At 40.6% G+C, this 15,668-nt stretch overlaps 1 protein-coding gene across 1 annotated transcript; it reads right to left on the bottom strand.

Annotated features, from left to right (window-relative positions):
• Window positions 1-9,024: 9,024 nt before the first annotated feature.
• thumpd1 (THUMP domain containing 1) lies at window positions 9,025-13,630 on the bottom strand. Its single transcript, XM_080462912.1, has 5 exons — window positions 13,089-13,630; window positions 11,166-11,343; window positions 10,984-11,069; window positions 10,738-10,900; window positions 9,025-10,657 (listed from the first exon to the last, which is right to left on the bottom strand). Exons 1-5 carry the CDS (start codon window positions 13,290-13,292, stop codon window positions 10,347-10,349), a joined length of 942 nt encoding a protein of 313 aa, XP_080319038.1. The 5' UTR covers window positions 13,293-13,630; the 3' UTR covers window positions 9,025-10,346.
• Window positions 13,631-15,668: the final 2,038 nt, after the last annotated feature.

The following is a 15,668-nucleotide window of genomic DNA, read 5'->3' as shown; positions in this document are numbered from 1 at the left end:
GACAAATATACCTTCACTTTACAACTTACAAGACAATATGTTTTTAGTACAACCAATTTGTTGTGATCCACATAAGACTTCATCAGGAAGATTCTTTTACAAGAAACACCATTTTCTAATCACCTAAGTTGGATCATTTATTTAAATCTACTACTAATTATTTGTGAATATTCTGAATATATGTATCCCTTGGCTCATTTTCTACTTTCGGAGTGTCTTAAGCTGATTTGTGTTTTTGATACTTAATACCATCTGTGAATATGAATATTTTTAGTTGTCCATCCATCCATGATATATTTCAATGACAGTGATTACTCTCGTCTAATCTAATAAGGGTTTCAGGTGACTATCAGTTCAATCAGTTTGCCATTGCAGATGATTGGCTGTGTTTACTCTCCCCCTTTGGATTCATTATGTTCTTTGTAATGTTGTTTTTATAAAAACTATCCACTTCTCTGGAGTGCCGTCTTTAAGTGGAGGAGTCAGGTTTAGGACTCAAAACATTTTAATTTTTAACTTGAAACACACAAATTTGTTATTGATCTCTTTAGAAGGTTAGCGAAGCGGACTTGGAATTGGGAGCACTGTAATGTGGCTGCACCTCTGCATCCTATAAATGGGATGGGTCAGTGCAGAAGAAAAAGGATGGGGATTAATAAAATATGTTTAGTTTAAAAGGGACGAGCTGTGTAGCTTGTTGTGTGTGAATGAAATTTCTACAGTCTTTCTGTGACTGACTGAAGGCTAAATCAAATAAGACTCATTAATGAAACTGGCCTGATCTATGTCTTGTTGAGCACAGATTACTAAGAGAAGTAAATGTAATCAAATCTTTTCAAGTCACACCACTAATGTCCGGCTAATGCCTCCTGTTCTTTTTTTTTTTTTTTCCCTCTCGGCTTTCTATTCACATCTTCTCTCTGCCTGCTGCCCTGCTGCCTCTCTGCCCTCACACAGCCTCCGCTGTCGAACTAATTGTCAAGGTTCTTGTTAGCATTAGGCTCAAACGCGTCCCTCCACCGCGACAGCAACCCAATGATATGGAAAGCACCCACAGCAAGGATTATGCAACTGATGAGAACTGCAAGTGTGTGTGTGTGTGTGTGTGTGTGTGTGTGTGTGTGTGTGTGTGTGTGTGTGTGTGTGTGTGTGTGTGTGTGTGTGTGTGTGTGTGTGTGTGTGTGTGTGTGTGTGTGTGTGTGTGTGTGTGTGTGTGGGGAGGAGAGTAGCTGCTCCTAAATTTGTTGTTGTTCCGTCTCTCCTGTTTCTCAGCCTTCCTTCTCTTATCCACATACCAATCCCATAAGCACTCATTTACATTCAAACAACAACTCCATACCAGGTATTAAGAAAACTAATTTCCCAACATTAATAGATTCTATGAAAGCACCCCCCCCCCCCCCTGGGCCCAATCAGCTAAATCCGCCTGCTGATTGCTGCTCTTCTGCCGGGACGAATAGAAAATAGTTGGAATCATGAGGACTCTTGGTCTACCTGTAGGATTGGTGGAGTAGCGGCTAATGGCAACGAGCTGACAGGCTGTAGAAGGTTGATAAGCATTTCTCATTATTGAAATCCATTCACACAGCCGGCATCCACACGCGTATAACACACACTGCACAAACACAATCTCTCAGGGAAATAGATGTCCTCCAAAACACACCGCAGCCAGTGTGACAATGCGCATAAATAAATAAGCGAATTATTGGAGGCATCCATTGACAATACACAAGTATGACAAAAGGCAAGGCGTCTGGAAAAGCTATAAACTGACACATACCTACAGAGGATGGGCAGAACGGCGTCTTTATTATACAATAACTGTGTGGTAAAATATCACTTTGGCTGGGCTCGTAATTGCTTTCCCTTGCAGCAGCAATGCACATTGGTTCAACCCTGTGGTCACTTTCTCAGGCCACAGCTTCCTAATCTACTCTCTCAACCACGTGCCAATCACATAAACAGTCATTTAAATTTAAACAACTTTATCCCAGGTATTAGGGAAACTAATTTCACATTAACAGGAAGTATACTGTCACCTCCTCTGCAAATTGCTTAAGGAAAACTTGGAGAAGTGCCACGAGTATCTGTCCACTGTTTGGTGTGTACAGTAGGTCTTCTTCATTATCTCTCATCACTTCAGCCTGAATACAGTCTTGTGGAAGTCATAATTAACATGCGTGAAAAAAAAAAAGACACAAAAGAGCTCCAAGAGGTCTGACAGTCACAACAAACTGCAATTGTTTGGACACACTTCATCCAATCCCAACTAACAATGTGGAATGTGACAGTGTGCCAGCCGGAAACAATATAGAATTAAACTAACTCGCTTACAATACGCCGGTTCTCCCACAGTGGTGGGCACATTCACAAGACTGTGAGCACTGGAGCCCTTCAAGGCTGTGGACTAAGCCCAAAGCTATGCACCCTGCACACCCACGACTGCACATCGATCAACAACAACAGCATCCTTGTTGAATTTGCAGGTGATACCACAGTGGTGGGGCTGATTCCCCACAATGAAGAGTCGCCTACAAAGAGGAGATCTGAACCACACTACCTGGTGCTCCCTCAACAACCTGGCACTCAACTCTTCAAAAACTAAGGAGTTGGTGTTTGTTGTTTGCTGCCATGCTTATTGTTTTTGTTTTGTTTTTATACCACAATCCTTAATTATAGTTTTCATTGGCTCATATATATTTGTAGTTTTTATCTGTGTATTTATAGATTCTATCTGTCGTCTCACTCTAGTTTTACTGTGAACGACAAGAGTTGCATTTTAATTTTGTTGTACCTATGCAATGACAATTAACTATTCTATTCAATCTATTCTAATCTATAGTCTAAGTTTCTGGTTCAGATTTGTAAGATGACATGGCCTGACATCTATAAAACCCTATTTTTCTGATTATGATCTCAGCAGTGTCGGGAATCAGGAGGTGAAGGACAATAAAAACAAAGAAAAAGTATGTTTGAAAAGAAAAAAAGATTTGGCTGGATTTGGTTGGGTCTTGCGCTGCTTTCCGTTTGCCTCCATTGTTCAGACTCTCTAACATGGAATGATGGTAGTTCCTCTTAAAAAAACATTGCAAGTCCCACAACTGCATGCATGCATCCAGTAAAGCTGTTCCTTGTGAAAGATTTTAGTATGAATTACTGAAATATTTAAATAAAAAAGGTGAATTACACTGGATGTCCTCAAGAATTATCTAACCTCATAAAACCACTTTTTGAAAAATTGTATTTTGTCTAATTTGATATTCAACTTTCTTTCTATTAATGTGTGGAGCAATGCTTAAAAGAATTTCCTTCTGGGATGAATAAAGTATTTCTATTCTATTCTATTCTAGAATGGCAAAATTGTCTGAAAAATGCTGGAAAAGAGGAATGAAACCGAAACTGAATTCAGATACAATAACAGCTAAAAATGTAAAGAAATGTTTACCATCCTAAATTGTAATTTAAACGTCATAAATGCAACATAAGATACGTTTTTTTTGTATGTGTTTCAAAACTACTTTCTATATATAACTTTAGAAGCTGTGTTAAACGTCATAAATGCAACATAAGATACGTTTTTTTTGTATGTGTTTCAAAACTACTTTCTATATATAACTTTAGAAGCTGTGTTGGCCTCATTTTAAAGGTCACACAACTTTTTGCGGCCCCAGGTAAACATGATTTGATGGAAAATCACAAAAATAGCTATTTTAGCCATAAAGGTTGCAGACCTCTCGTCAAACACCAACAGACAACCGTGAAATGCAACTATTTTCTACCAAGCATATTTCGGAACCTTCCTATTCAACTTGCAGGTACATATCAAGTATTTTCATTGAAATGTCATTGATTTGTTCCTTTTTGTGTTCTTTCCTTTATGGACACTAACAAAATGTTTTAGTCTAAATATTGTGGAAGTGACGTCCTTATAGACGTTTGTATTGATTCTTCGATCGTTAATGTTCAATTTCAGTAAATGTGTGAATTTTTTTATACTCTTAATATAGTATTTGAAGATTAACAAATAAACACCCAATTTAAAAACTAGTCTGTTGTCTGTTATCATCAATAAAAAGCATCAGCCTTCAAAATTAGTGGCATTATGATCTATATTATAGGTGACCGAGATTGGAGTCAAATTTCCAGTCAAAATATTTGTCCAATTCTCTACCTGACTGAGGTTATTTGGTGACTCTAAAGCACAATTTTCTCAACATTTTCCACTGTAAGCAGACAACTTGTTGTGTTTTAGTTGTTTTGTTCACACAACACTGGCACCGGGAGTCACTAAAAACATTTTGAAAAATGTTTCTGAAACGAGCAGTCCTGCACATGCGTGATCAACAATAATAAGAATAAAGGATACCAGAGTACAGTTTGTGCTACTCACTGCTGTGAATTGAACATTTCTCCTCCAGCAAAGGGTACATTTACCACTCCATCATTCGGATCACATGAAAAGACAAATCTTTTACATACAATTGTTTTCAAAAACGTCTGAACGTGAAATTGTGAGATTATAGGACCGTTTCTCTATGTTTTCTCTATTTTTGCCCTGTGATGATCTGTTGACCTGTTCAGAGTGTGTATACTGCCTTTACATACGGTCAGCTGGGATCACTTTCAGCTCCCAAAACACAATGGAAGCTGCTTGGAAGAACAACCCTCGGACTGCTGAATCGATTTCTGTTGATTACGACATTGCATCTGGTAAAATGCCATGTTTAAGTATTAACACTTACATTTTGGAGCCTTTGCTTTCTTTTTGATGAAATTAAACCTGGAATGCTCAACACTTCAACCCTCACGCGTCTTCGCTCTGCAGTGAAAGCGAAAGAAAGCCGCAGTGGTGAGAGGGGGCTGAGGCCATTGTTCAGGTAAAGTGAGACAAATGAGACCCCGGAGAGCACTACTTAGGAACTCATAAAGGTCAGATATGGAGCCACAGCAATGGATGCTAATCCTGACCCGGGGGACTGTGTGCACATGCGCCTGTGGATGTGATTGTTTCACAGGCCCGTGACATTTAAACCTGAGTGAGTGCACAGTCCTGAGCGTGCTCTGTATGTCGTTGGCTGGAAACCGGTAGGATTTGGAGCCCACAGAGGGTTTAATTAAACATGACCTTGGGGGCAATTATAACATCAGAGGGGTTTTTTGTTTTTTTTTCCAATAGTGACAACATCACTTAATTCGGACTGTAAATGTTCTCTTGATTTAGATTTTTCTGTTCCTCACTCCGCACTCATTTTAATAACGTTTTTGTGCCACAACAAAAAAATCATGTTGCAATAAAAAAAAATCTGTATTTCTGCTGCAAAGGAGAATTTCCCCTGACGAGCCGTTATGCAGCCTGTTTGCACAGCCTAATTGGTATTGTACTAATAAAATACATACACACTGAAGACCTCCAGTCCTCCTCCTCCTCCTCCTCCTCCTCCTCCTCCTCCTCCTCCTCCTCCTCCTTCTCCTCTTCCTCCTCCTCCTCTTCTTCCTCCTCATCTCCCCCCTGGAGCTACAAGCCTGTCAGCAGGTCTCACCGACTGGGGCATCTGGGAGCCTGTGGCAACACAATTTGTGAGTTTTAGCAGAATGCGGCGGAGATAACGACCGATGGGTCACTGCAGCAGTTCAGCTCAAGTGTAATGAGCAGAGACAGAAATCACTTAATGCATATGTGTGTGTGTGTGTGTGTGTGTGTGTGTGTGTGTGTGTGTGTGTGTGTGTGTGTGTGTGTACGTGACAGAGATGGAGAACATGAACTGCAGCTCCTTATTATGATTAATTACCATCACTGCACTGTATCCAAACTCCTTGTTATACTGCAGCAGCTACAGCTCTGTTGTGTCTACCCACAAATCTATAAACAAGGCCAGATTCTCCCGGTAGTAACTTTGAAAGACACGCCATGAAACCATTCCTGAGCTTTAGAGGAAGACTTGAGAACAGACTTATGACTTATGTTCTCTTTTCACTACAGGAGTGGAGCCTTCTGGTGTCTTCTGAGATGAGACTGATGGCAGAATGTCAAAGCATGCACACCAGATTGATGCATTTACCTTGAAAATATATCCTGTAAATATGATATAATGAATATTATAAATAAAAGAAAATATGATAGAAGTAAAAGTGCATGTGAGTAAAACAAAGTATACATAAAACTAAAACAAGTTTTCAAGCTTATGCTTTATGGTTTTAAAAAGTCCTACTTTATTCATAGAATTCTTTATGTAGTATGAAGACAGCAGTACTCAATCGAGCATGGCTGAGCTTTTACATAACATTTAGGCAAATTAGAGAGGTTTCAAATGGAAAATTAACGCTGCGAAATATTGCACCAATTTATTGTTATGGCATCATCAACATGCACAATAGCAACATGCTTAATATTAACATTAGATATTGTGAAAGACTCAGGCAATTGCAATAAATACTTATGCACTGCAAAATCTGCAATTTTACATATGAAATGATATACAGTATAATTAATTGCAATTAATTGCCACAGATTGAGCGATTAACTAATTAAAATGTTTTAATCGATTGATAGCGGTCAAGAAAAAATTGTCATAAATACAAATTACTGCAAAAAAAAAACTCAACAAGGGGCTCTGCTGTGAAATGTGATGGGAACTGTGTAAGTTGGATGCAAGAGAAACAGCACTGTTATTTGGAGGACCAAATATCAACGCACTTATCATCTGTGTGAATGTTTGTTTTTATTGTAAATCACATTACTTTCACAATACTCAACATTACTGTTGCAGACCCACCTCACATCGTACAACTCTACTAGAACTGGTGAACGTTTGATTTTGAATCTGTCACGTTCAATCAACATATTTCATCATGTGTAAAATACACACTTTGTAGTATGTAAATGCTTTACTCCAGAAATCACAGTAGGAGGGGAAAAAACATTCAATACCTTTTCTACATGCGCTTCATTAATCAAATTTTAATGACTGCAAAAGATAAACAAGAAATGATATAGAAGTCAATAATTACAAACGTTCCAGAACTACAGAGGAATTGTTTCTAAACTTTTTTCCTGGAGACCCTCACATTACCTTTAAGAAAAGCTGCACACCTCTTCTATAAACTCTGATTAAACATTATAGCGTCAAACCAAACTGACACTCACGTATTAAAGATCATCGGACGTGCTGGTGCAAAGAAATGACGTGAGGTATTTCCTATTAATAGAAATATGCACCACATTAACCAATCAAGAATTATACAGCAATCCGTGGCTACGCTGGGTTGGGCAGAGGGGAAAGTTGTGTGACCACTGCCACCTGGTGGACAACATGAGGAATGACAAACCTGTCGCCTTCTCCCAAGAGATGCCAGTGGGGAAATCCAAGATGACGGTGATACGGTGTAGGTACCAGATCTGTCCGGGCTAAATAATAATAATAACTATATATATATATATATATCACCTGGCCAGTGACACAAGCTACTTCATCCCACAAACCTTGGTCCTCTGTTCTCCTTCCTTCTGACTCTTCAGCCTCGTCACTCAGGCCTCCAGCATGGACCCAGACTCCGCTCAGCCTTGATGGCTTTGAGTTTGAACTAACAACATATAACACATGAACCAGATGAGCATCTCATCAATCAAGTTTGAGAGTTTCTACGTAACATAAGCTTGATTTGTTTACTTTTATTTCTCTGTATTGCAGCAGACCTTCGAGACACTGAAAGAGATGGAGGAAGTCACAGGAATCAAGAAGGAGGACCTCAGACTCATCCATTACGTTTTGATGTTTTGCTCCCAGAAGTAAGATGATCAATCAAATGGAGGACAACATAGAAACAGAGTGGTCAATATTGTGTGTCTATGTCTATGGTGGCGGCGATCACAAGGGAGCAGCCATATTGTTGGCCATCTTGGATTCCCCACTGGCAGCCTCTCCCTTCTCTACGAAATCAAATACTCCTCATACAAAAGGATTTTTTTTTTAAAGAATGATCTCATATTCCTTGAGTCAAGAGTGAACTGCACCTCTGTTTAGAAAGATTAAACATTTGCCAATTTCATCTATTGATCCTCTGCAAATATGCATTTTTATGTATGGATTCATTAATAATGAACAAGACCTTCCAGACACATTTCACAACTTTTTCCTCTAATCCTCAGACATTCATTCCGAATCAACGAAGAACCTAAAAGACTTTCAGTTCTCACTTTGTTGAACCGCCAAGCATAAATGTTTTATCACATTTCTCCCAAACTCTGAATCTCTATGTACAAATTGTTTAAACTGCTTTGCTCCTTGGTCGTTTTCAAGGCAAATATTATTTAATTCTCACCTGTAAAAACAGTATTCCACAGATTCTGACTTGATGACCTTTTCAAAAGCAGCAAAAGAAGTAAGATGACTGGAGAGAAAAGTATTCATTTGTTTGTTAGTTAACCGAAAGGCTTCACTTAGACAATATAAGAAATTTAAAAAAAAACACCTGCGCCTACTGTTTGTAGTTTTGTGTCATTATAATACATAATTTGAAGTAATAGAAAACCTGTTGAGGAATAAGTATTTTTCTGTTCAACTGGAAAACTTAAGATGGCAGTGTAACCATGAGAGTAATTAAAGTCACACCAGCTGAAAATAACAACTTTATCCAAAGTGTCATAAATGTTAAGCAAATAAACAAGTTAATTGTCATCAGAGGCCATAATGCTCATATTATCAATGTAAAGTGACCAGTAATTACACATGCATATAATTTAAATAATTCCATCAACACCTTTCAGTTAAACAATTAGATGTTATCATTGGAATGGTTGAGCCAAAATGTCACTCTAACAGCACCACACCATGTTGTGCATTTATTTATCATAGATTTTCTGTTAATACATCTCCATCTTGTGGAGTTTAAAAAGAATTGCCAAATAAGCGACCACATTGGCTTGCGCTCGAGTTAACTCCGCTTGTTTAAGTAAACATGACAAGTCTTTTAACCTCTCCACTTGTGCCAATCATAACATTTTTTAAAACACAATCAAAGGAAGTTCTAACTGAATGAAACCAGTCAAACACAGGAGTTTTATTTTCTGACCGAGTTCAGGAAAGTGTTACAAAAATGAGAAACATACCCCAATATGACAAACCTGTTCACCTGAGCAAAACTGCACTGACTCTTTTAGGAAAAACATCAGTAAAATGAAAGGTGATTAAAATTCTAATTCCTCTAAAGAAATAAAAAAAACTCCACAATGCTGAAATGTAGTTCTTTTAAATCACAGCGAAAGGATATGGACGTAACAGTGTATGCACGGCACTGGTTTCAAAACAAATGATTAAACAGAATGCAATGATACATAAAGCTCAGCAACCCGAGAGTTTATTCCCAACATCATAGATGTTGAAAATGAGACATTTCACCATTTGCTGCAAAAGAACCTCATTTTGAATATTATGACCGCAGCCACTTGTTTTTTTTTTTTTTATACTGGAATGAAGAGCAGCATCAGATTAGGTGGGTAACTGGGTATCAAAGAAGTCTTTCAGAGGCACATCCTCTCAGATGTAAAGATGGGGAGAAGTTTACGAACATATTGTATTTAAATATCAGGTAACAAAATGAAACTCGGCATGAAAGTGTTGAGACTCTGAAGCTCCTTTGTGTACCAGGTCACATCATCAGGAATCTGTGTGCAGGACCAAAACTCAACTTTTCTCAAAAAGGAATTGAATGAGGAGAACTGGACTCGATCACGTGTCCAGGGGACCTCAAAGGGCTTTGGGATGCCTCCCACCTTGACAAAGACACTGTGTGCTTGTGATCTCCGGGCCCTCGGGCAGCACCGCATTAAAAACAGGCTCGGAACCATGCAGCAGAGGAGCCCCTGTGCTCAGCTGACCTGCCTGCATCCACGTCCTCGATCATTTGGAGGATTGTGAAACAAGAATGCCAGACAATGAACTCCAAAAAAAAGCTGTCTTCACCTCCTACATGATTACAGGATGGTGGATGCAACACAGGGAAAAATACTGAAAAATGCTTTTGAGACGTGTTGCCGTCATCAAACTCAAAATAAGTACCTGACATAATAAAATGCCTCAGTATCAAAATCAAACATGTTGTTCATGTTCCATTTGTGATAGAATATGGGTTTATGAGGTTTTGTATTCCATTGTTGATCAATGTAAAATGGCGTCTAAACTCGCTGGGTATTGTTGTTGGGTGTGTTTTTGAATACATATTTAAAAAAATAACTAGCTTACTGAATTCTAACAATTAAGTTATCAATTAATTTACAACAAAATCACCACAATAAAAAGCAACTTAAAATGACGTCTCACAAGCATTGTTTTTTTTTTAAACTTGTGCCCTTACTCCCCTCCACCCTCCCTCTGCTCCGCCTCCTTCTCCTCATGTGGGGCACCGTTGTCCTCGCCGCCGTCGTCCTTCCTCTTTTCATCGTTTCCAGCGTTGTCTTTTTGCTGCTGCTTTGTCGTGTCTGTGTCAGTCTTTGTTTGGGGGACGTCTTCCTTCACCACCTCCTGAACGTTGTACTTTCGGTACAGCGTATAGTCCTTCACCACGCTGAGGCAGCACACTGCCTTGATGACCTCCACAATGATCGTCAGCTCCGGGTTCGTCAAGTCCACCTTGTTTTTGGGATTCAGCTTCCCCACGAGCCCTGAAATCAGAAGGACGCGTCAGTTTCCTTCAGTGACGAGTTCAGACGTCACAGCATCCGGAAATGTTGCACAGATCTACCTGCGACGGATTTGATGATTTCGTCTCTCTTGTTGTGGCTGCTGTTGCGCGCCTTGAAGGCGATCTGGTAGGTAGCACAGTTTGGCACTTTGAACCAAGGCTCCAGGAACGTGGTCAGGTACTTCACAATGTCTTCCTGGAAGGCTTTACATGTTCCCGTTACCTAAATGAAGATGCACAATGTCAGCGTTGGCACCAAGAGATTTAAATAGGCACAAGTCGTGTTTTTCTGGGGGGGTTCCTCACGGGCAGCATTCGAAGGATCACACGGGACTTCTTCTTCTTGGTGGCATGGAGATCAGACAGGATGTGATGAACCAGTTTGTCCGATTCTAAGAAACAAAAAGGAAAAGAGTCTTTACCAACAACAACAAAGAGGACGACACACTAAAGCACAAATAACCAGGACTGCGGTGAAAAATCCTGACCCAGGTTCAGAGTTCTGATGAAGATGACGTTGTTGGCGCCGCTGTCCAGAGCCTGGAAGCGCCGCTCCTGTTTGGCTCCCGACGCTTGCAGCTGCGCCACCTCCTTCTTCAACGCAACATCAACGTCTTCTTCTTCAGCGTCCTCTTCTTCGCTGCTGCTCCCGGCATTATCCTGCAGCTGTGAGTTACACACGGTTACTACTAACCTGGACCGACAATAGACGGGTTGCACGAGGAAGGTCCAAACTCCGCTTGTTGAAAAGACTGAGGTTGTTCGGTGTCTGCAGAAATCCGCGAGAGACATTCTGAGACACGGTGGTGGCATCAGCAATCTTCTACGCACTGGTCTTCTCGGGGGACAAACAGGGATGAACAGACTGGTTAAAAAGGTCCTGGAGTTCCACCTGGAGTCCATCGAGGAGGTGGGCCAGAAGAGGATCTGAGCCAGGCTGAGCTCCATCATGGAAAACCACAACACGGGCGCTGTGACCACCTCCTTCATTGGCCGACTGTGCAGCCTCCACGCACGAGGAAACACAGGTCAATCATATCTGCTGCTAGAAACTTATACCAGCACCGGATCAGCAGTGATGCACTATTTCTACTAGAATTACTTTAAATTGTGTAAATCCGCTATATAACATTGAGTACTTTTTGTTTTAAATAAGAAGTTTTAAAAAAGTACTTTTACCCTCGTCTGTGTGTCCGTAGTTGGTTCCACTCTCCAGAGGAGCAGAGAAGAAGTTTTGATTGAATTAATGCAGTATAGCTACAAGGCATGAACATGTGGATACAATCACAAAGCAAAGTTGCTCCTCTGCGCTGCATTGTGTTCCGTGTTAATGCTGTATAGCAATACCAAAAGAAATATATCAAGATACCTATCCTGCAGAAACCTTTTCTTCTTTTGGCACTTTCCCGTGGTTGCCACTGTGGATCATCGTCTTCCAACACCTACTGTGTCCTCTTTCCTCAACGAAACTCTTCGCCGTCTTACCTCTTTTCTTGACTGGCAGTGCCATCCTGAGCATCCTTTTCTCTACATTGCTAGAATATCTCCTTCATAAATGACCAAACCATCTCATCTCTCTCACTTGGCCACCAATTACCTGTCCCACTAATGACAACTTCAGTAATTTAGACTTCTTGAGAAATCCAAACTTCAAGAACTTGTTAAGTTCAAACTCGGGAAGGCAAGTATGTGCATGAGCAACTTTGTCATTGGGAAACGGCTCAAATTCCAAATGATCGCGATACAATATTTGACCGTGACATTTTGCCATCCACTACTGCGTCACAGTACAATTTCATATAATGGTGTTTCAATTGCACTGTCCAAATTGTATTGATGAAATATTGCTGTACCATATAGGCACACGAGTGTCTTGTGATGCCATAGGTTACGATATGCATTTCATACATGTGCAGAATTGACGTTCAGAGGTTTGAATCCTACAGGGGCCAGTTCACGAGTGTGGGTTCCTGGGCATGACCCTTGACCCCATCAGCTCCCCAGAACACCATAGAAATAGGATGGGTAAATGTGGAAAAAGGATTTTCCCCAAGGGGATTAATAAAGTATGATTAGTTTAGTTTACGGAATACTTTGTACATTGTACTGTGTAAGAGCTAATACAGTAATACAGACTGATTCGATCATGTTTTTGCCAATATTTTAAACCATCGAAATATGAAAGTTCGGCGGAAATAATTCATTTTAAGGCTGCATAAGTTATGCGCCACAGTAACACTCACCATATCCAATTGAAATGAAAGAAAATAATCAAACTTGCACCTTCCCCTGGTGTGAACAAAAGCAGAGCAGTCTGCCCTTCAGTCATTTGCTTTGTGTCGTGCAGACACATCAGAATAGCTGCTGGGCTCTGACTGATTGAAACCATCAGGTACTGTGACTGTGCTCACCTTCTCGGGCCCGTATAACCCGTCTGCGTACTCATTGAGCAGATTGAAGGCCTCCGCGGTGCATTTCCTCTCGTTCATGTTGCACGTGATGAGGATTCCCTCCATGCCGACCTCCAGCTCCCGGGAGCCCTTCCACCGCTTGTGCTGGCCGGCCCCGAAGCGCTTCTTGCCCCGTTTCCTGGACTCGTTCTTCGCAGCTGACATGTTCTTGGCAGTCTTTGCAGCAGATGATGCAGCGGACCCGGGGGCTGAAGCTTCGCGGCGGCCGCCTGCTTGTTTTGGTCTCCTCCCACCTGCTCTCTGCGTGCTAGCCGTTAGCTAAACAGTCGCGGCTAACACGTGCTGCGGCTTTAAAGCTGCTGCAAACACTCCGCCGCAAAATTAACGAGCTCCACAGACTGAAGCACCCTCCCGCAACAACACGGGTCTGACGCTGTGCAGTCAGGGAGGAAAGGAGAACTTTAGAAGACACAACACAGCCGCTTAGAGATACTTTAAGTTGTCCGTGCGTGCGTTCTCGCGAGTTTGTGAAACGTCATCACGTACACATCTGGGCGCGTTCGCTCTGGAAACCTGGAAGTGAACACGCCCATTAATTTAGGTAACGCAAATACGACCAATTGCATAGAAATGCTTTCACCGTATGCAGAAACATGTTTTGTACGATTAAATATATTATTTCTCCAGCTTATTGCTCTGATGAATAGCTGTCACAGAGCGTGGGATAAACTAATGTGCAATACACTTTCACTCTTCACCGAACACACTGCACATATTTGCACAAATTTTCTGAACTCCAACAATCATTTGTATCATTTCTTTAGATGACTTTATTTTTTTTGTACATTGAGTGGTAAAGTGGAACCAGTGTCAAAACCCTTGCTTTTGTAAACAAACTGCAAATAAATCTGATTCTGATCATGATGGAAATAAACTAATCAACTTCAGTAACAGTCCGGATGTAGTGGTAATGATTACACATACCAATAGGTAACCCTAACCCTAAAGGTAAGTTCTAATATATATATGTGTGTGTGTGTGTGTGTGTGTGTGTGTGTGTGTGTGTGTGTGTGTGTGTGTGTGTGTGTGTGTGTGTGTGTGTGTGTGTGTGTGTGTGTGTGTGTGCATACGTACATAGTATGCAAAAGTATTCATACCCTTTAAACTTTTTCATATTTTGTCACTGTACAACCACAAATGTAAATGTATTTTATGGGGATATCATGTGAAGGACTAACACAACGTGCGACATATTTGTGAAGCAGAAGGAAAATGAGACATGTTTTCCAGGGCTTTTTTGCAATAAAAAAATGGGATGTTTTAAAGTTCAAGGAGCATGAATCCTTTTGCAAGCCAGTCTATGTTTTAGTGAACTTTGGCAGATACAATTCTCAAAGCATAATATCCACAGTTATGAAAACTATAAATATAGACCATCTTCAGTTCCAAATCATTATTTCTTGCACACATCATAAATAGTCTTTCCTCTTGTTACTCTTGTGGGAAATGTTTCTGGCTGTTCGGTATGAATGTGAGTGTGTGATTGTCGGTCCCTCTGTGTTTGAACTGTGATGGACTTGTGACCTGTCAAGGATGTACTCTGCCCAATTGTTTGGCTTTATCTGCATACAAGCAGTACAAGATGGATGGATGAGGGAAGGAAGAGGAAATTATGATCTAACATGTAATAAAAACTGTGTCCCCACCACTGGATACCCGAAACACAATATTAACACACAAAAATATTTTGAATTTTAATCAGGTCACCGTAACAATTTCCCTACATTTCAGGTTTCTCAGGTGCACATGAATCTGTTCTTCACTGGAGTCTATGGTTTTGCTATATAACTAAATAATTACCGTCTCTGATTGCTGTTCTTTCACCGATTATGTTCCAGACAGTGCTTCATTGCTACTACTTAAGTCCTTGTATGTTTCTGACACAACTACAGTACAAATCTGACAACAAATCTAACATTGGTGAACCACACCAACCCTCAACTGAAATACACCACATGAATAAAAACTATTTTTTATGTACCAAAGGACATATCAAAATTAATTATGGATCTTTAAGACCCTCTTCTTCTCACAGCAAGAAGGCCACTGGTCCCTTCTATGTGGAATTTGCATTCTCTCCCTGTGCATAGCTGGGTTTCTTCTGGGTTCTCTGGTTTCCTCCCACAGTCCAAAAACATGCAAGTGAGGTTAATTGGTGATGCAAAATTGCCTCGAAGTGTGTGTGTGTGTGTGCGTGTGTGTGTGTGTGTGTGTGTGTGTGTGTGTGTGTGTGTGTGTGTGTGCCCTGTGATGGGATCGATTTTACCACCCCTGCACAAGATAAAGATGGATGGATGGATGGATGGATGGATGGATGGATGGATGGATGGATGGATGGATGGATGGATGGATGGATGGATGGATGGGATCTTTGAGTAACCTTCAAATGTAATTTAGGTATCTCCAGGTTGAGTTATTTGTCCTCTTTGTTGGAAACCAAAATACAGTCACCCTAACATATTGCACTACATGCGAACCCCCCCCTCCCGTTGAGGATCTTGCCCATTGCCCCTCCTCTAC

The sequence above is a fragment of the Lipophrys pholis genome (assembly GCF_963383615.2).
Source record: "Lipophrys pholis genome assembly, chromosome: 5".
Classification (NCBI taxonomy): domain Eukaryota; kingdom Metazoa; phylum Chordata; class Actinopteri; order Blenniiformes; family Blenniidae; genus Lipophrys; species Lipophrys pholis.
This window is presented reverse-complemented; position numbering and strand designations above follow the sequence as displayed.

What these genes read in the sequence shown, in the direction of transcription:
- thumpd1 (XM_080462912.1), bottom strand. Translation starts at nt 13,292, where the DNA reads ATGTCAGCTGCGAAGAACGAGTCCAGGAAACGGGGCAAGAAGCGCTTC. An exon ending in GGTTATACGGGCCCGAGAAG is followed by an intron (nt 11,344 to 13,088) that starts GTGAGCACAGTC and finishes TGTAACTCACAG; the next exon opens with CTGCAGGATAATGCCGGGAG. An exon ending in CATCAGAACTCTGAACCTGG is followed by an intron (nt 11,070 to 11,165) that starts GTCAGGATTTTT and finishes TTTGTTTCTTAG; the next exon opens with AATCGGACAAACTGGTTCAT.